At 42.0% G+C, this 21,239-nt stretch overlaps 1 protein-coding gene across 2 annotated transcripts; it reads right to left on the bottom strand.

The window, feature by feature from the left end:
* Window positions 1–3,584: 3,584 nt before the first annotated feature.
* tbc1d22b (TBC1 domain family, member 22B) lies at window positions 3,585–19,831 on the bottom strand. Of its 2 annotated transcripts, XR_014569528.1 has the most exons (14): window positions 19,419–19,831; window positions 14,247–14,433; window positions 12,550–12,742; window positions 11,716–11,883; window positions 11,179–11,249; window positions 10,819–10,947; window positions 9,964–10,029; window positions 8,467–8,581; window positions 7,367–7,473; window positions 6,960–7,035; window positions 6,415–6,542; window positions 4,957–5,052; window positions 3,726–3,918; window positions 3,585–3,675 (listed from the first exon to the last, which is right to left on the bottom strand). XR_014569528.1 is itself a non-coding variant. In XM_083769527.1 (13 exons), exons 1-13 carry the CDS (start codon window positions 19,472–19,474, stop codon window positions 3,790–3,792), a joined length of 1,521 nt encoding a protein of 506 aa, XP_083625653.1. In that variant the 5' UTR covers window positions 19,475–19,831; the 3' UTR covers window positions 3,650–3,789. The 2 variants fall into 2 exon arrangements, 1 of the variants encoding a protein (XP_083625653.1); XM_083769527.1 differs by having other exon boundaries at window positions 3,650–3,918.
* Between the last annotated feature and the right edge of the window lie 1,408 nt (window positions 19,832–21,239).

The following is a 21,239-nucleotide window of genomic DNA, read 5'->3' as shown; positions in this document are numbered from 1 at the left end:
TTTACAGAGATTGTGCATTACATTCACCCATTCACACACTGATTGCCGGAGGAAACCACGCAAGGCACCAACCTGCACATCGGGAGCAATTTGGGGTTCAGAGTCTTGCTCAGGGACACTTCAACAATAACTCTGGGGGAGCCCGGGTTCGAGCTGGCAACCTTGCGGTTCCCGTCTGGTCACTCTACCCTGAGCCACTGCCGCCCCATTAACGTGCACTATCTCGTAAATAAACAAATGGAGCAATGACTGTGAGAAATTGTGTAATGGCAGCCAACCACCAACCAATTCCAAAGATTAATTCAGCAATTTATTCTGAACATCAAGATGAATTATTTTTCACAGTTTTCTGTTTATCAAACTCTGAACACCCCCATGACCCCAATACCACACACAGCATCATACACATACAATTCAAAATGAGGAATATCAATAGTTTAATATAAACAAAAAAGTTAATATACAGCAGAATACTGTAATATTTCTTCTTTTAAGGCTAAAGCCAGCATTGACTACAGAAGCATTGCGAAAAGATTGGCCTAAGGGTTTGGCATGATTCTTGAAATTAAGAAAGCAAATATTAGTTCTACTCAAAAGGACTAACATCTCAACATTGTGTCAACTTTTTTTCTTGATCACATCTCCAGCAAACGATAAGCTTCATAATATGACCTTTGTATGAAACATGTCAGAATGAATAATACAATCGTGGCAGGTCTATGACAATGAAATGAAAAATGTTACAAAATAATGACAATAATTTACACAAATGAGTGAATTAAGAACAACAAAGTCTACTTCAAGGCATACTCAAATACTAAATTCAGTTAAAACAAATTTCTAGCCACATAAAATCAAATCGAAGAACACTAAATCATACATCGAAAGAGGCTGCGAGAACAGAACTCTTAAATGGATAATAGATAACAGACAGTATAGTTGAGATTTTTTTAAACACAAAAGCTAAAATACATTATGGATACCAAGTTCTGATTCACAAATTGCAGCTATCGTATCGCCTATCCTCAGTAGCACTTAGTTACTTAATGGCATTGTAAAGCTAACACTGTAGACTACAGTTGGCTTCAACAAATGGGTCAGTCAGTAGTACAGGAAAAACAAAGCCTAAGCTTTGTCCTAATCTAGAGAAGTTTCAGACATTGCATTGTACAATTTATTGAATCATAGAAATATGCAATCTTCACTTTCTAACAAATAAAAGTACCAATTGGCTCCAGACGTTTTCAATGCCACTTTCAGGAGTACCACAAAATACTAAATAGTTAACGAGGCCTAAAGGGCTATGGAATCAAAATATGCTAATGATTGTCAAATTGTTCTCACACAGAAGTGTGTACAAATAATTATCACTGGTAATGAAGGTAGATGAAGTGGTAGCGCGCACACATACACACTAAAACAAGTTACTCAATCATATCACCAAATATGGTCACACTTCTGAGTAGAACCCATAGTGAAACTGAAACAGATGTGATACCTAACAATACAAGTGTTATTATATGGGAGCATTTGTGTTTAACACAAGGTGACACGGGGGTACATAAAACATTGCAAATGCTTAGAACAGAGGCAACGTTATGTATTTTGAAATACAGCCTCAGTCATGTCGTCTGCTGGACTCAATAATGGAGGTGTGAGCATGTGACTACATGGCCAATCAACAGAATTACCGTTCCATTTTAAGTTTTTAACAGCTACTTCGTTTTATATTTAGAAGTTATTAATCAAAACAGAAATTGGTCGTTATTAAGTTTGAATGATCAAATTCAACTACCGGCAAAGCACGTCGTCTGTACTGATTTTTACAACAATACAAGTATTATGTCAACTTCTTCATTTTCCTATCGGTTAACTAAACAATTTAAAAACACTGCCCCATCCTGAATATTGTGACGTACAAAATAGTTACGTGGAAAATTGTCTGAGAATCCACTACAAAAGGGCCTGATTAGTCTAATCTAGTCTAATCAGTTGTTAATAACAACGTCATCTTGGACTGGTAAGAGCAGTTTCCCTATGCTCTGCCTGCTGTATCAACTAAGACGCATTCTTTTCTCACCCGTCTAAAATTAAAATGAGACACATCAAAGATTAGCAAGAATTTAGAGGCCTGTTTGAATTAATGAAAGACCTGTCCTCTAGTGAAAAACATACAAGTGGGTATGTCCAATGGTTAACAAAACATGGATCGTCCCCGTCACTTCTGTTCATGCCACATTGAGGCAGTCAGATTCACCTGCCCATTGTACCCGGCCATGTGTAGATAACACCTGCACTCAAGAGCCTCAAGGTAAGTGTGCGGACTGAAGTTTGTCCTACTTATCTCCCTTGACCCACTTATTCATAACGAGCTGAAAGACAAACCGCCACTAAATTAGCGCACCCATTTTATATGAAATACAACACCGCCTTCTCTTGCCTTATGGAGTGCTTAAGTTATTATTGATAGCAGCGGTAGAACTAGTCAATAGTGGTACTACCATGTTTAGGAGTGAAATATACCAGTGAGAGTAGAGTTAATGTTCCCCCTCAGTTATTGTATGCAGTCATGACCTAAAACACCACTCTGTAACTTTAGAGACAGACTGCTCTCAGAAGTTTAGCCTTCTTATTCTTATTAACTTTGGAAAAAATTCAAACTGATCCAAAAATCAGCATTTGCTGAATAGAAACCTGCCATTTCTGATCCTGGACAACTACATGACAGCTCTTGGTTCTGGCACAGTAATAGGACAAGATTGAATTGATTACGCGTCCAAAACAGAGGACCCTGATTAATTGATTGCTTCAAGCAGGTTTGGTTATGTCGAAACTGAACAAAAGTCCATTCACAAAGTAGCTCGCCTGGATTTGAAGATGAAACCTGGAGTGAATCATTATGTCTAATTTATACTCGGTTGTACAAAGGTGTCCCATGCTGAACACAGCCTATCTACAAGCTCAAAACGTGTCACTCTGACGTGTTGTGAGACATTTTCAGCACAAGACACCATTCTACGCAAAGCACAAATCAAGCTTTAGTATTCATACTGGCCTGACAAATAGGAGCCAGTCAAACCCAAAGTAGTACGGTTTTAAAAGAAATATTGATAAAATATAGGAGTTGTTTTCTCTAAACCCAACAACTTCTCTCCATAGAAAGTATCACTAAAAGAACTCTGGAAAAAAATATAATCTCTGCACCTCATTATTTAACTAAAAGGATGATCTCACAAACATTCATCATCCTTTCAAATTGTACTATATATATATATATTATATATATATATATGTTCTTGTAAATATACAATTAACTAGTGAGACAATCAATGCTGCACGACCCAAATTAATTGGAGTAAACCAAGAACTCAAATATGGCCAGTTATACTAAAACAGTCCAGTGATACGGTATATACAGACAGCACAACAAGTCATGTTTACCGAGTTCTAGGCTATTCATTTGCTTCACTAATCCAGAGGCTCAGAAATGATAATCCTGTAGATTCCCTGGAATAAAACTTGCTCAACAGCAATTATTATATTTTTTTTCATTTTTTTTTCCCCAAATAGAGAAAACCTGATACAAAAGTTTGTGGTGTCTGCTCATTTAAACCTTTTGTGTATTTAATGTAGACTCAATCATTGTGCAGCTATGTCAGTCTCTCCTCAAATTACCTCAAGAGAGATCAAGTACCCAAGTTTGGAGTGACTCAAATTTGTCATGCACACTTAAGTCAGATTTTTAAGGAGGCCTACTGCAGTGTTTGCCATAACCTGGAGGCCCAAGGCCTATCTCTTGTAGTGATTGGGTGCATCGGCGAACATGTATTTAAGTCTGTAGGCTTCGGCTAGAAGGAGTCCCACTTCTTCGTTACCCCAGTGGATTGTAGGAAGGTTCTGGAGTAGCATGAGTAGGCCCTACAGTAGAAAGAAAGTGAGACATTTGAATTTGAGGAAAAAAACAAGACTCCAAAGGCCACCTAGCCAGTGTTGTACCTGAACGCGTTCAAAGAACGATAGTTCACTAACGCGTTCTCATTTGGGCTGAACGTGAACTGAACGTACTGTATTTCTGCCTGATGAACGTCATTGTGAACGCGTTCATTTCTGGCGTGTGTGAACGCCACTTTTTCTCGTTCAACTTTGTACAAGAGTGAGTGGGGGGGTTACTGACGTTCGTATCCTGCCACAACGTTATGCTGCTTTCACACAGGCAGATGCAAAGCTACACTAGTACACCTAGTCACAAACAGTGTCGTCGTTAAGCAGCAGGAGCCTAGGATCCCAGCAGCAGCTGTCCGTTTATCATTAGCACAACCACGAACGTCCAACACATACTGTATATACAACGAATTACTCCCCTAATGCTGCCTGCAGGTTAGATGTTTAATTCCAGCGTGTGTAACCTACATTGTCTAAGTGACAGTTTTCATATTGTAAACATGGTCGCTAACGTGGTTTAGCGACGACTAGTACTTTGACAGCTCATCCATCATAGCTTGTTTACAAGTGAAACCTACTTCCTGTGCATAAACTGCCTCATCAAAATAAGAGCCACTTGTATTGATTAGTCAACACTAGTTTTATTTCCACATCTACTTACAGGACGTTAACATCTCTAAATCCCTGTCTCTCAGCTGGTGCGCAAATGGCTATAGGCTGTGGCAATAATAAAAAAAATAAAATAAAAAACTGTGAACTGAACTAGTTCATAAAATAAAAGAACTTTCCCAACACTGCACCTAGCAGGCCCTCAAGGTTGTGCTACTGTTCCCGAATATCTCCTCAAACTCACTCAATGAGGATTAAAAATCAAGAAAGAAAGTTATATTTATGTTTGTGCAGACTGTTACAGATGAATAATGCATACATTGTAACTCTTATTTGTGAGGAGGAGTGACTAGACTGCTGTTAATGAAATGAGCAGGGCGATTTATCTAGATTGTAAAACAGTACCTGAAAGTCGACCATGGAAAGGATCTCTTTCCGCCACTCAATGAGGAAGGCAGCACAGACGTACAGGTGAAAATGTGAGAAGCCCTCCGCCTCAGCCTGGGTTCAAACAAAATCCAAATCATTGGTTTGACAACATCAACAATGACATTAAAACACCACAAAACATGAACATAATTAAAGTGGAAAAGATATAAAACAATAAGCCATAAACATTAAAAATAGTATTTATAATAAATAGAGTATTACAGGGAAAAAAGGAAATCAACTAGGTGCTCAGTGGAGGTGCAAATAAGAATAGTACAGATGGTGCTTCAAAGATCAAATAAAAGGGATTAAAATGCAGAAGAAACGGCAGCGACCCGAGCACTCAAAAGTAAAAAAAAAAGAGGAGGGCGGATATAAAATCAAGGTACTTTATAGAGGGTACTATGCAGTGTGCACATGACAAGGAACGTCTACTGAGTGGCAAAAGACTACTTTCTTGATAGTCCATACATCCAAACAGAAAAGTCCTACAGTATATGATTGCATTAAACTATGTTAAACTCACTCTGCCACTCACTTTATGCATGAGCATACCCTCTATTAATAAAGTTAAAACGCCAACATCGTTGTATACAATTTATATAGCGGTTTTCAAGGTACTCAAAGTCGCTTTACAGAACAAAAATAAAAACTTGTCCCGGTCCCGGGAACTACACATATTTTCAGATGAGGACCGCAGCCAAATACAGGTTAATTCTGGGGCTCCTTGACATGAAATAACTTTGAAAACCGCTGATATAGATATTTTGTAGAATCTATAGTAGTGTCAGGTCTAAATGGGTTAACAGTGAGTTGTACCTGGTATGAATCCAGTGTCAGGTCTAAATGGGTTAACACTGAGTTGCACCTGGTATGTGTCCCACAGTCTGATAGTGAGTCATACCTGGTATGTGTCCCACAGTCTGATAGTGAATCGTACCTAGTATAGTATGTGTCCCACAGTCTGATAGTGAATCGTACCTGGTACAGTATGTGTCCCACAGTCTGATAGTGAATAGTACCTGGTACAGTATGTGTCCCACAGTCTGATAGTGAATCGTACCTGGTACAGTATGTGTCCCACAGTCTGATAGTGAATCGTACCTGGTACAGTATGTGTCCCACAGTCTGATAGTGAATCGTACCTGGTATGTCCCACAGTCTGATAGTGAGTCGTACCTGGTATGTGTCCCACAGTCTGATAGTGAGTCGTACCTGGTATGTGTCCCACAGTCTGATAGTGAATCGTACCTGGTACAGTATGTGTCCCACAGTCTGATAGTGAATCGTACCTGGTATGTCCCACAGTCTGATAGTGAATCGTACCTGGTATGTGTCCCACAGTCTGATAGTGAGTCGTACCTGGTATGTGTCCCACAGTCTGATAGTGAATCGTACCTGGTATGCGTCCCACAGTCTGATAGTGAATCGTACCTGGTATGTGTCCCACAGTCTGATAGTGCAGCGCAGCGGCAGCTCCCTCATAAGTAGGTTATTCATCCAACGGAAGGCGAACTGCAGATACTCTACTTCATACTTCAGGAAGTGACAATGAATATCCCCTGTGGGACGGAGACAGACAGCACACATTTAATATACATGTGGGACGGAGACAAACAGACAGCACACACATTAATATACATGTGATGTCCATGGATGTGCTTCTGTTCAGTATATTCATTCACCAAGCTGCCTATCCCATAACTTTGTAACATAACGCTTGTGTCATTTCTGGAGAAAGTAGTCAAATGTCCTCAGGCTATTATCTTGATCACTATTTTCTGTATCAGTTAGGGAGTGAGTGTGTACTGTATGTAGGCCTACATATTTTATTTCTTATTCACTGCACACACACACACACACACACACACACACACACACACACACACACACACACACACACACACACACAACTTCCTAATGCTGGAGAATCATAAATATTTAATGGTGAAGGCGACCCAAGAGATGACCACACTTACCGTCTATTCTGCTAACCAGCTCCTCCAAGGCTTTCACTTTGTTCTGGATTCCCGGCTGAGCAAACGTGTAATTGTCCTGAAAGGGTATCATATTCAGTCCTTAGTACACGTGTGGTAATCTCTCAAGACAGATTCTGCTAACAGCAGCCGAATCTGTCAGAATCATTGCCTTAAACATGTGATGTTGTTGTTGTTGTTGTTAGGGGGAATAAACACAGAAGCACCCAAGTGGACTATTGAAGGGGTAGGAGCAAAACTGAGATCCTGTTTTACACAAAGTTAGGTGGCGCCAGGTGCCCTCAGAGGCAAAAAACAAAGAAAGAAAAGGTTTTTTTTCTTTGTTTTACTGAATGGGTTCCCAGATCGCAAGTACAGTAATACAGACTGTGTGTGTTTGTTGTAAAGACCTGGATTCCGTCAAGTAGCTTGCTCATGCACCAGAAGCTGTCTGCCTCGATGTTTCTCTGAGTGTCCAGAGGTAGGGCTGCCACATCAAAGCTCTCCATGTCCTCCTCTGGAACAAGATCAATTCAAAACAGAAACCTTTATTAACGCGCAGGTGAAATTCAGTCGCCCAGAGGCGGCACAGCAGTTAAAGTTACAGAGTTACAGGTAAAGGGGAAAAATATAAAGCACTGTCGAGTACAGCAATACAAGGCAAAACAACTAAAAACAAGAAGCAAAAACAATACAGGAAGGTAAGTGTGTCAACCAGGTTAGTGGTTGGGAATTTATAATGGTGTTTTAACACAATAAACACTGTTGGAGCAAAGCCTGTGTGCGGACCACTTCTACACTGTATTGTATCTACCTTAGTCCAGCACCAGCCAGGAACTGGATGTGCGCAAGCCACCTGCTTTTTAAACTAGGGCCTTTGATCAAGGCCTGCCAGTCCCAAAACCTAAAGCCTAATGTATAAAATAACCACCAAGCCTTATTTTCTGATGTACAAGCTCACATTCCATCACGATGCGATGCATTATTATGAGCTTGTTGTAGATCTGCCATTTCGTTTTGATTGTTTCAAATCTTTTTTCCCTTTTAACAATTTTCACCTATTTTGCTCTAACAAATTGGAGCACCAAGGTTTAAAGTAGTTAAGCTAAAACATACAGTCGCAAATCACATATTTATTTTGTCCCAGTGTCTTTTAACATGGAAATGAATGCACGCAACTAATTTCGAATGTAATTTAAGTAATTTAAGCCCTTAAGCCATTATATACTCAGATCAAATATAGTAAATAAAGACAATTGTGTAATTAAGTTAAGCCAGTCTCAACATGTGCCTTGTCTTTATTCAGCTTAGTATGCGTCCACAAGTTCACAACCCATTTAAGCTGTTTAAACCTGGTAACAGGTTCATCTTTCTACCCCGAGACCATCATTGGACAAAGCCCAACAAAGGGCCAGCCGGGCCTTCCGGACATTAAGTGAACATACAGTATCATGTTTTCCAAGTAAGATATAACAGCCATGCGGTAATTTTCCAGACAAATGCAGCTTACCGACAAACTCAGAGAGGAAGACCACAAAGAAGGGCGTGACCAAGTCATTAATCCCCTGGACGTAACCGCTGGCTGGGTGTCGGATCGCCCAGATGAACAGGATTCTCTCGAACACCTGCAGGGACACAGGGGCAGGATGTTTGCTCAGGAAGCATGCTGCTGGGCGCATTATGGCTTAGGCTTGCTAAAGCCCTTCTGACAGTCACATTAAAAAGTCACGCTGTACAAAACAAGAACTTTTTGTAATCCTATTCTACTCTCGCATATATTTATTTACGCATTTATTTATCATATTTATGAATGGATCAAAGCAGCAATTAGTAACATTCAGAATGTAAGGGTGCATGTGTGCATGCATGTATGTATGCACGTGCGACCGTGCATGTTTTTGTTTATGTGCGTGTTTGAGGTGTTTACATAAGACAAAACGTTTCCGCCATATTGGAGTGATGCCGGCAGCACTACCGCTGCGCGATCTAGTGGCGATTCCAAATATTTGAGGTCTGTCTGCCTTTATATAGAATGTCTTTGTGCGTGCCATAAAGTAAAGAGGTACATCCGCCCGACCCGGAAGTGATAGCCCTCCATATCTGTAGTGTAGCCTCACTCTAGGCTGTGTACCAACACGCAGACCATTACTTTCCTTAGTGCGAGCACGGATTCATGTTTTATAAGCTCCCAAACCATTTGAGCAGAAAAAACACTAATAACCCTGTGCACGTGTACCGAGGATTATCATGTAGACTCTTTCTACAATGAGAGGCTTCTGGAGGCTAGTGACAGAAAGGTACCAATAATATTTTTAAATCAAATCTTTCTCGTGTATGGCCCAGATGGTAATAATGCACATTTTTTAACAGGGCCCGCAAGCATTGTAGCACTGTCCTCCTGAAAAAGTTAGTCTCCGGAACTTTCCTTTCCGATTCAACTGAAAGACCACAAATTTCCAAAAGAAAAGAAACATATCTACATTTGTTCACATTGCCCAGAACTACTTGAAATGCATTTGAAATGCTCTAATCTGTAAGAAATTGCAACAGCCAACAAAAATCTGTTGAGGATGAGGCCTTGCTCAACTGTGTTATTATTATTAGCCAGCAGTGTCTCGATATAAACAAGGGGAAGTACAGACTCTTCCTCAAATGCTATGGCACCACACAATTAAGCAATAGCACACAAGAGGGAGCACTATACTGTGAGATACAGTATTGGCACTGCTGTGCTACAGTTACAAGGCTCAGGCTGTGCTGTATCAGCAAACCAGTGCCATTATCTCACTACTGTGAGATAATTATGGCACTGGTTATGGTCTCACAGTACTGTGAGATAATGCATAACCTTAAGTTAAGACATGTGAATCTCTTGACTCCTTTAAAATAACCCGAATGTAATGGGTGTTAAAAGCAAGTAATATTCCATCCACATGTAGAGTACTTTTATTTGGGGGTAAAACAATACAGACATCTAGCCTAGCCTCAGGAGATCCACGTGGCTCACCTCTTGTACTGCAGGCTGCTGGAACAGTGGGATCAGAGGGTTGGTCCTTGGAATGTCAATATGGATCTGATAGGGAGCAGATTAACGGATTCAGGATAAAATATCTGATTATATATTTTACAAATCTCAATGTAGTGTTCAATGCAAATCATCATGTGCTTCTTGACACTTGAACCACATCTATTTGCATAAACACAATAATTACAGGGCTAGTACAGGTTCTCACACACACACAACAAACTCGCCTAGTATAGTGGTCTAATCAGTAGACTACGAATCCCACTGCCCGGGTTCGTGTCCCTCTGCCGCTACTGTTTTTCCAACAACCGAGAAACGGGAGTTTTTTTGGCCGATAAAGTATAGCTTTAGACCACGACGGAGGGGCGCCGTCTCTAGCAAGCCTGAGCCACGGGAGACACCACCGAGCAGCCTAAGGGCTGCGAGTTGCCGTGTCGAGTGTTGCGAAGTTCACTACTGGAGTTGCAACCCGATATGGACAGAATAGTAAATTATTACCCCCCACCAAGGCGCCCCCCTTGGAGGAAAGTCAGCTAACCACGGAGCAAAGACCGGCAGTGGCGGTAGGCCAATCAGAGGCAGGCGGTGGCGGGCCTTTACCGACCGACAAGTAATATTGAATCATGTGCAGGAGAGCTTTCAACAACTGGGAGTCAGTCAGTTACTGTTAATTACTAATGTTAATTACTATATGCCGGCCCAGCCAGGTTCAATGGCAATATAATATAAAAGCAAATCAATCTAGGGACTTTTAGGACTTGAAGCCTGTGGTTATAAGACTCACTGTCCCAACGTGATACATTTGTCTTGTTTGATTCCGTTCAGCCAAAGTGTTACCTGTCTGTAAGTGTCCTTGTAGTGTTCGTCTGTTCGGGAGTGGTAATACTGCTCAATGAAGCCAAAGTACTCGTCCCTTTTCCTCCTCAGCACCAGATCTCTGCGCTCCATGTTAGCAGGCAGGTAGCCCTGAGACGGTAGGATAATAAGAGAATAAATCATAATTATGTGAATGATTTGGGAGAAAAGTCGATGAACTATTTGGGAGATAGACGATAATCATTTTGTCATTATGACAGGGGTTCTGAAAGATTTTGGCTGGGGACCCCTAGAAATGCTTTGGCCGTGTCGCTCGAAAACTTCGGCGATAAATGTGTTAACAGGTGAGATGTTCGGAAAGTGAAGGTTGTAGTTTCTTACAGAGAGGAGTCTCCATGTAATCGGCCGGACTTCTCTTGGTATGCCCGACCAGCTGTGCTTCCGGAGTTCATCTGTAACACAATAACACCGTAGTATGACATATGACACAGCATTATCAATGCTATATTTGACCAAATCAATAAAAGGGGCAGACATTTAGAGACAACCGAGGAGTTGTCAATGGTGAGGGTCAAACTGGGTTGCTTGGCGAGTGTGTATTTTGAACCAATGAGGACTACCTCGGTTTTGTCACTGTTGAGAATTTGACAATTTCGTCAACAAATAAAAAGTAATTTTACAATTGGTTGCATGCTGAAAATAGCAGATCTACAAGCCCACAGTGCGTCGCAGCGCAACACGTTGTGGGCTTGTAGATCGGCTATTTTCAGTGTAAAATCAGTCATTGCGAAGACATCAAGGCCCGCCAAAATACATTTTAGTCGACTAAATGAACTGTAGATTTAGTAGATCGGCCTTTTTCAGTGCGTGCCATCCGCTCGCGAGCAACCAAGTAGCATTCAGGCTTTGTAGTCTCACCTAGGTCCGTGTTGGAACAGGCCAGCAGGTATTTGAATTTGTCCAGCCGGGTCTTCTCTCGCACCGTCATGGGCGGTGCCCCCGAGGCGTTCTGGTCGGAGATGCGGGCGACCAGCGGGATGATCTGGCGGACAGGAAGAGACTGCTGCTTCTGCAGCGTGGAGCGAACTGGGGAGAGCAAGAGAGAGGCGAAATAACTTATTTAGACAGGAAGAGACTGCTGCTTCTGCAGCGTGGAGCGAACTGGGGAGAGCAGGAGAGAGGCTAAATAACTTAAGCCCAACACACACCGGCTCCGTCCGACGCGTTGCCGCGCGGCGACGCCTGGAAAATAGAACTGGTTCTATCGGCGCGTCAGGCGAGGCGCCAGCGCGCGTCGGACGCCGCCGGTGTGTGATGGGTTCATTGAAAATAACGGAGGCGGCTGTTTTGACCTGCGGCGTTCGCAGACGGTGTGGGAGGCCCTTTATTTAGCCCAATGGGACTATGAGAGCCAAGTGGACAAGTACCCTATCTTAGAATTATTGTTTGTGACCGTTGTTAAATTACATTAAAATGTCTCAGCACAATTATAAAATAAGAACTATCCCGTTGTTTCCTGATCTTTCAATGAGCACATTTATTATATTAACGTTTTTTCCTCTAGGTTTATAAAAACGCAGTCAACTGCTAGGGCTGTGTGCGACAGTCATCGACAGCTGCAGATGTCTCCCATAATGTGCACTCACACACTCAAATATTTGCATACAGTCACCAATTGCAACAGTCAGCACGAATATATTGCAACGACCATGTCTGTCATTTCCAGTGAACATTGTGCAGCTCCACACACACCTGAGGATGTGCTGAGGTGAGCCTCGCTGTTGGACTTGACCACTGTGCCGTTCACCTGTCCGCACTCCTCCTTCATCTCCTCCTCTGGTACGTCCTGGAGGTCTGGGCCCTCCGCCTGTCTGTCTGCTGTGCAAGTGTCCTCCTCCTCCTCCTCCTCCTCCTCATCCTCCTGTTGCTGGGGCTTCTGAGAGGACTGTGGACCAAATAGTGAACCCATTTAGGCCTAACATCGAAATTTTTAAAGAGGTCTTCTAAATCATGAATGTTTGTTGAAATACCTATGTTTCTATGTCAGTGGTGCTCAATATTTCATGTCAAGGACCCCAAAAATTTGATATGTAAAAAATGTAGAAAAAATGTAGTTCCAGAGACCCCCCAGAAGCAAAGATTTGACTTGAAAGAATATACATTCAAAGATTTGCGCCACATTTTCACGATTTTTCTAAAATAGCAGACCTACAAGCTCATAGCGCGGCACTCGGTGCTGCGCTATGAGCTTGTAGATCTGCTATTTTCCAATAGCGAAAGTATAAAATAATGCTTAAAACAACAAAAGGGGGGCCCAGGCCGTAGCGTAACGGTCTGGGCACCGGACTGGTGATCCAGTCGCGGTGTGCCGCGGGTTCGACTCCCGGACCCGACACGGCCTTTACCGCATGTCATCCCCCCATCTCTCTCCCGTTTCCTGTCAGCCTACTTTCTATCCCTTAAAAAATCAATAAAGGCGTAAGCCGCAAAAAATATCTTAAAAAAAAAAAAAAAAAACACCAAAAGGGGTTCCCGTTCTGAATGGGTAAAGCAGCTGCGTCTTTAACTGCACTTAAAGTTTAAGTGGTTAAGTGCAATACAGTAGTAGACGCTAAACGTTATTCATTAATTCAACCACGTTTAGGGCTATTTTAAGTGAAATCATGCTTTTGAATACAGTTCTGTATTAGGCCCAAAAATAAGTAGTGACTGTATATCTTGAAGATTAATCTTCAAGATATACAATCAATGAAGGAAACTCAAGAATAGAAAATGGTGTAGTTCAAACTACAGTAGATTTTACAACTATTTCTGCACAACAGAATAATTTTGTGTGCGATTGATTCACCACAAAAATGTTTGTTTGTGTCATGAGTAAGTTAACACAGAACGCGATTACGCTCCAATAAAGCTCCATAAATGATTGTTCGTTATAAGGCTATGAATCATTAATGTCTTAATCTCTCAAGAAAGATCCAGAGCTCTGCAGAAGAATCTGTCGGCTAATATGGTTAGATTGCATCAAAGTGGCAATTCATGACTGTCTCATACAGGGACGTGCAGAGAGTGATAGAGAGGCAGGGGCTGAAATCCCGTAATAGGACACTTTTGGACAAGAATGAACATAGCAGATCTACAAGCTCACAAGAGAGCTTGAAGATCAGCTATGTTCGGGGCGCAACCCAGCACTCTTTAGCTAGTGGAGATGGATTTCTAAACAAATTTGTTCAACGCAAAATATTGTGTTCAAGTTCAGGAGACTTCGGGAAAAAAAGCAATTCTCATGAATGCTGCCTTCCGGCATGGCATGGAAAGGAGTGGCATTTGCCTTTCTTACCATAGTAAATCGTGGTCTGGACTCAGGGCAGTTGTTTTACAGACGGGTAAAAGGGCAGGGGCTGAAGCCCCCTTTGATGTCTATGTGTGCACGTCCCTGGTCTCATAGTCACCTGGTGATGTGTGGAGTGCAGGCCTGAAGGCAGTGATGAAGGGTGGACGGGAGCACTAAGGAAGTCCTCGTCCTCCTCGTCGTCAATGTCCCAGGCGTCGTTGGTGCTGCGGGCAAACTCATGGAAGCTGGAGGCTTTCTTAGACTTGAGGTTGTTGAGCTTAGGCTTCGGGGTGTCTTTGGAAAACCTGTAGAGACAGCAGAGAAAATTAAACAAATGTCTGGATGTTGTGTCAAAGCAATGGTGAGATTTGTACACAGATGAGGTGGATAGATCTTTGAGACCCAACGAAAGACTATGATGAAAACATGCTTCAAAAATGCCAAGTACAAAGTAAAGATAATTCAATGAAAAACAGAACAAAGGTGCAAACAGTGTCAACTCAACAGTGTCATGGACTTAACTAAATTAACACACCACATAACAGCCTAACTGCAAAAAAAACAATAACCGCAAAGGTCAAAGGACTCACAGCAAAGATAAAACACAGCAAGACAACAAAGTAAATGACGTTAAAAAAAAATGGGGGAAAAAATGACCTCAATGACATGATTCCATGCAGATCGTCATTTTGTGAGCACTTACGTGCGTCGTAGTCGTGGGTCGAGAGGTGGATGCTGTGCTCCATACACAGGCTGTATACTAGAGGGAATGAGACACCATGTAACCCGTGTGTCAATCTGAGAAGCCATCGTCAAACAGTCTGCCTTGAGAGACTACCTGTGTGTGAACTGACGGATGTAGTACTATTTAACCTGCTTATGTCTAGCCAGCAGGGGAGGGCATTCTCTGAAATGCATCAGCGACTACTACTACTACAGGTGGTCGTTGGGGGAACCTGTTTAGCAGGGACCCGAACTGGGAGGGATAGCATGTTTCTTTGCACGTGTTACTTCCTCCCAGTGAAACTCCTCACTGTCAGTATCAGGTTTTAATGACTCCACCATGTGTATCAGAGGAAACATCCGGTTGTCTACTCAACACCATCCCCAGACCCACAGCAGGTGTTGGCAGTGACAAGGACTATACAGTACACATGGAAGGGAATTGGCATAATGACTAAAAGGAGAACAATGAAAAATAGTTGATAAAAAAAAAAAAAAAAAAAAACAGCATTAAAAAAAAACCTGACTGTGTGACAAGGATTACATATTCAGAGCAGAGAAAGTCCTGTGGCAGCCTGGAATATCTGGCCCACTCATGGGGATCTGATCTGTATTTGAGTGAGAGCTACTAGCTGGCACCCAGACTGTTAGACACATGGCATTGCCATTTGCCAGCCAGGTATTCATTATTCTGGGTATCAAAGAGAGCGCTCACATTTTAAAGAGCCTTGCAGATTAAGGCTTTTAGAGTTCAAACCTTCCCTCGATTTCAGTTTGATTGATCTCGGTGCCTCTCTGTTTAATGAAAGACTACTTCCTCTTTAAGCTTGATTAGGCTTTAAACCATTCAGGACGGGAACCCCTTTTGGTGTTTTAAGCATTATGTTATGCTTTAGCTGTTGAAAAATAGCAGATCTACAAGCTCAGTGCCGCGCTATGAACTTATGTCTGCTATTTTTGAAAAATCGTGAAAATGTGACGCAAATCTTTGAATATATATTCTTTCAGAGCGAACGGTTTTAACTCAAATCTTTGCTTCATATTATCTATTGCATCTATCTATATTGCAACATATTATCAGATGGAGTTCGGCGGACAATTTCTTAATTTTTTATTTTTGGGAGTCCTTGACATGAAAATGTTTGAGAACGATCGACATAGAAACATGGATTATTCAGAAAAACAGTTTTAGAAGGCAGTTGTAGAATCGTCCTCGACGTCTAAATGGGTTAATTGTGGACTTCTTGAACAGAATCTGTGAACAGCTTGTGCGACTAAAGGTGTCCACCACCGGTCCATGGATAATATCCTGTTCCAGCGGGGTGCCAGCCTCATGCTGCTCAGCCTACTGTACGTCCAGTGACCCGAGGATGACCCAGCACAGATACAGTCACAGACTCACAGGCATAGTGCCGGAGGCCCGGGACTCGGGCCAGACGCAGGCCATTCATTGTCCAGAGTGATCCTTTCATCGACTTTAATTCCGGATACATATTGTTGTTGCCATTCGGTGGGTGAGGTTTTAAAGGCTGCGGGCGGACCATGTCAAATTATATTTGAAAACCATTATTATCCTCAAGCTTACAAGGTGATGCATTCATTTTCTCAACTCAACTTGGATGTAATTAGTTCTTGACACCTTAACGGCTGTTCTTATATATTAATGGCAGCCTACAGACCTCCATTTAACAAAAGAAAAAGACACCCCTGTCCTAGACCCTCAATCAAGGGTCTTTTTGGGGATCAATAAAGTATTTCTAACTATCTATTCTATGTGAGGAAAATATTCATGAGGGAAAAAAAGAGGGAATCAGAGAGCTAAAACTTCTGCTTCAGTTGTCAGGATTTAGATATGAGAAATTATTTTTACTTATTGATTTTACCAATCATTTTCTTAATATGTTCATTATTTGGGAGACAATATCACTTCTGTATACACAAAAGCAGTGGGCTTGATTCACCTGCACAAGAAGAGACTTAAAAATATACACCTGCTGTTTTCTATACTTGCACAAGAGACTGTGATATCCTGCCTCATTTCTTTTTTTATTCATTTTTCTTTTCAGTCACAAAATAGAAATACAGAGGGAAAAAAAGTCCCCCACTTGTTTTACACATCTACATTTGTAATGTGTAAATAAAACGGAAGGTGAAAATAGTAGCACAACTCTTAAACAACAACCAATGCTAATTTGTTTTTCTTACATCAACTGAACAGATGTTAAATAGCACAGACAGAACTACATCAACTACATTATTATATAGAATACCTGAAGGGTTTGTCATTCAATTCACCAGAGGATAGAGAAGATGACCTCATCCAGGTCATTTGCATGAATAAACCGACAGCGAGCCTGGTGTCTCAGAACTAGCTCCAGTCACTATCTGAGCCTGCCAGAGCCTGTTTTGTTTTGTTTACCAGCCTAGGCCTTGTTTTATCAGTAGCAGTTCAAGGACAGGCCGTTGGACCAGCTACAGTAGTTGCTTTCCTGTTCAAACATACTCAACTGTATGTTTGGGTTTGGAGTTTTCCAGCCCTTCTGTCCACCACTGTTTGAGAGACACACAAGTCTGACAAAGACAGACAACACCCACTCCTCTGAGAGCCTCTCTACTCAAATTACCCCCAACAGACAGCTCATTGCAGCTCCCCCCCTCTACTGCCATGCAGGGAAGGCAGCACACTCTTGGAGCTTGGAATCTGTAGTACCACACATGCAAGATCATGTGCCACATGCATAATAACAGACAGACATGAAACGGAAACACGTTGGAATGGACAACGGTCATGTCTTGTCAATAAGACCTTTTGATTATTTATGTGAAGTGCGATGTGTGACAGACGTACTAACATCACATGATGGGGTCTTATTAGGGAGGGTTACAGAGAGACAGTGAGTGACTTACAGTGCAACAGAGTAGGGAATGGCTGCGAGTCAGTGTTTGTAGCAACACATTAGGAATAGGAACACCCCGACTAATAGCAGACTTAACAGGCCAGTATGAAGTAATCACCCCCAACACATGCAGAGTTCCTTTGTGAAGTAACATAAGAGTGTGTGCCCTAGTACTTAACATATGCCACAAGGCATTTTGTAATAATGTCAGCCAGATCAGGTTTCTATAGCTTGTCTCCAATGATAAGCAATATACTATGTTGTGGGTCACTTTGCTCTAGCTGCTGGGTCACACGTATAATAAAGAGATTTTTGTACAGCACAGTACATAGACAGCTAAAAGCACATCGGATAAACAAAAGCAACACAAATCTATAATCATCAATAAATATGCAGACATCATAAATCACCACACCAAGATTATTGTACATAATATAATATTTATATTTATATATAATAAATAGTTTGTATTGCACATGCCCCATATCAGTATCTATTATGCCCCCCCCCCCCCCCCCTATCCTAGTTAATTAGATAACAAAACCTGTAAGGAAATAGATTAGCCTAGATAATTTGATAACAACATTAAAAAAAAGTCAGTATTTCACAATTTTCACTTGAAAACTTCCGAGTGACTCATCCAATAAGACTATAACAACACTGAGGTTACAAAATAATATAGCCCCACGTCTTGGCTGATAAGACTGGGAACTGGACCAGTGTGTGGGCACAATGGGCAGCACAGGGTGGGCAGTATAGTGGGGAACTGGACCAGTGTGTGGGCAGCACAGGGTGGGCAGTATAGTGGGGAACTGGACCAGTGTGTGGGCAGCACAGGGTGGGCAGTATAGTGGGGAACTGGACCAGTGTGTGGGCAGTATAGTGTGGAACTGGACCGGTCTGTGGGCAGCACACGGTGGGCAGTAGTAGTGGGGGAAGTGGAGCATATGGCAGACTGAGGAGAGGAGCACATGAACCATGACAACAACTAACTAACTGACACAAACTCACAACTAATGTGACACACTTGAGTTGCTTCTGAAAACAGATACGCTGAGCTCTGCCAACTACCGAGCAGCGAGTAACTGACAGCATGTCTCCCCAGACTTTATTGTAGTATAATAATGATTAAATAACCGAAGCCACAAAACAAAGCTCGACTGTTCCAGTGTCTATCTATCCATCTATCTATCCCATCGTCCGGACGAACTGTGGACATTGTTTGGACATTTTGTGATTGGCTAAGGTGGTTATCAGGCAACCGCTGACGCGGAGCAAGACAGTATTTTGCAAGAAATATTAGAAATATTAATATAAAGGAAAACGTGTCGACTAATAAATAATGTCCTCTGTGTGGGTAGCAAGTAACTGCAATGGCAGAGCTAGCCCGGTTGTTTAGATAAGATGACATTTTCAACTGTGTGTACATTTTGAGACATTAGTCAAAGTGCGGCGGGGCGGATTTACTTCGTCGCACGACTAATAATAAATAATTCCAAAAATAGTCGATCTACGACTACAAGCTGTCACTGACAAGCTCACAGCGCGCTGTGAGCTTGTCAGGAGTGAGTGAGTGACAGTCGCGATCACGAAAAGAAAACAACCGCCTTGATCGACGCAATCAAAGGATCATTCAGATCTGAACCAAAATGCACCACCACCATACGTACCTCCCGGGAACCTTGGCGTTTCTCCTCCAGAAATGCACCCTGTTGTCGGTGGCCATGGTACAGGTTCAATGTCCCCCCAGGCTCGGATCAGATCCGATCCGATCAGACTTGACACTGATCAGCAGCGTCTCGTCTTCTTGTCTCTTGTCGCACCAACACAAACATATCAGGGAGCCCCGGCGGGTTGTTTCCTCCGTACGTGTTCCATCCAACGGTCCTCCTTTGTTTTTAACAACGTATATTAACCAATCTTTCTTTCTTTAATAATACCCCCGCATTGGGTTCACACTGACTGTCTCCACTACTCCCAGCAACACGCAATGTTGTTTTGGTTGCAAGATTTACGACAACGACGACGCCGATGATGATGATGATGTATGGTAAAGTAGTGCGCTGGAGGTCGCCATCTTGGAGACTAGTCCCACCGACAGAGTGGCGTGTGATTGGCGGGCGGGTCTAACAGGTGCAAGGGGCGACGGACCAATGGGGAAACACCGGCGGAGGAGCCGCTCGAGGGGGGAGATGCTCCTGCTCCTCCACTGATAACAACAAACAAATAGAATGTCAAAAAGTCAGATAAAATAAGATATATAAAACACAAGTAAATACATAAACAATATAGATACACACAGAGAGGCGTGGGGTGAATTATAGGCCTAAGTTACACTTCGTACTCAGTTCGTAGTGACGTTTGTTTGGAAATGGCTTTGCAATGTTCGTTTGGGTAAGCATTACTTTACTTCATGACAAAAAGTTTTGCACCCAGAGTTTTACTACATTTACAAACTCTAGTCATTTTGCACCATTTGTTTTCCATTGTGGCCTACAGTTATAGCCCCCCTCCACCCAATAAAAAAATACAAATAAAAAAATACTAGTGCATAAATCAAAACAACTCGGTGAGTCATGAATGCTGAATATCACTTTACTTCTCTGTTTTTCACAGGTACAGCATGTAGACCCTCTGGCCACCAGAGGGCAGACATTTTCCTTTCGCCCCCTGAAGGATATACTACTCCTGTGAGTGAAACCAGTCAGAGTGATCAGTGAAACCAGTTAAACCACTATTTATTTACTGTAAATATTTGGAAAAACGGGTTTGTAGAATTGTGTTGATAGTTGGTTGATTATATATCAACAACAGAAAGGGATAGCAAGTAGCCATGCTTTGCATAATGCAGTCTGGGTGGGAATAATTAAGTTTGAGTTGAAGGGGCTGCTATTGCTAATTGAATGGTGTCAACCCATTATTTTTATGACAAGAAGATATATACCCCCGTGTTGTTTAATACATTGAGTTATATATTGTTAAATGAAGTGATTCGGGCTCAAAGAATACAAAGAATTTCATCTCTCCTTTCATAATATTCAAATATTAAGCAAATTGATAGGCCTGCAGTGGAGACATGAATTAGTGGAGTTTTGCATGCCAGTCTGTATTTGAATGGCAGGTGCATTTCCTCTTCTCTGTTTGTTTAGGGAAATCACTGCAACTATCCCCACCTGTCTTGAACTCTTCTCAGTGTTCAGCAAACTTCAACCGGGACAACACAGGTGAGACTTTACTCATTTAGAGATGACCCCCCCCCCCCTCTCTCTCTCTATCTCTCTCTCTCTCTCTCTCTCTCTCTCTCTCTCTCTCTCTCTCTCTCTCTCTCTCTCTCTCTCTCTCTCTCTCTCATCAGAAGTATATTTAACACTTGTAAGTAAAGTGCTTTGTGCTCAATGCCTATTTCATGGAGTGAGGAATTAGTCAACTCTCAGTCAAGTATTTGTTGTGGTTACCCACGATGACAGTTACAACTTCTACAAAACTATCTC

This window comes from Protomyctophum parallelum, assembly GCF_964188405.1.
Source record: "Protomyctophum parallelum genome assembly, chromosome: 7".
Taxonomy (NCBI): domain Eukaryota; kingdom Metazoa; phylum Chordata; class Actinopteri; order Myctophiformes; family Myctophidae; genus Protomyctophum; species Protomyctophum parallelum.
Note: the sequence above shows the minus strand (reverse complement) of the source record. Positions and strands in the feature narration are given on the sequence as shown.

Coding starts and splice junctions, on each gene's coding strand:
- tbc1d22b (XM_083769527.1), bottom strand. CDS start 19,474: ATGGCCACCGACAACAGGGTGCATTTCTGGAGGAGAAACGCCAAGGTT. Junction 11,250..11,715: donor CTGTTCCAACACGGACCTAG/GTGAGACTACAA, acceptor ATTGTGTTACAG/ATGAACTCCGGAAGCACAGC. Junction 7,474..8,466: donor CTTCCTCTCTGAGTTTGTCG/GTAAGCTGCATT, acceptor ATCTTGTTCCAG/AGGAGGACATGGAGAGCTTT.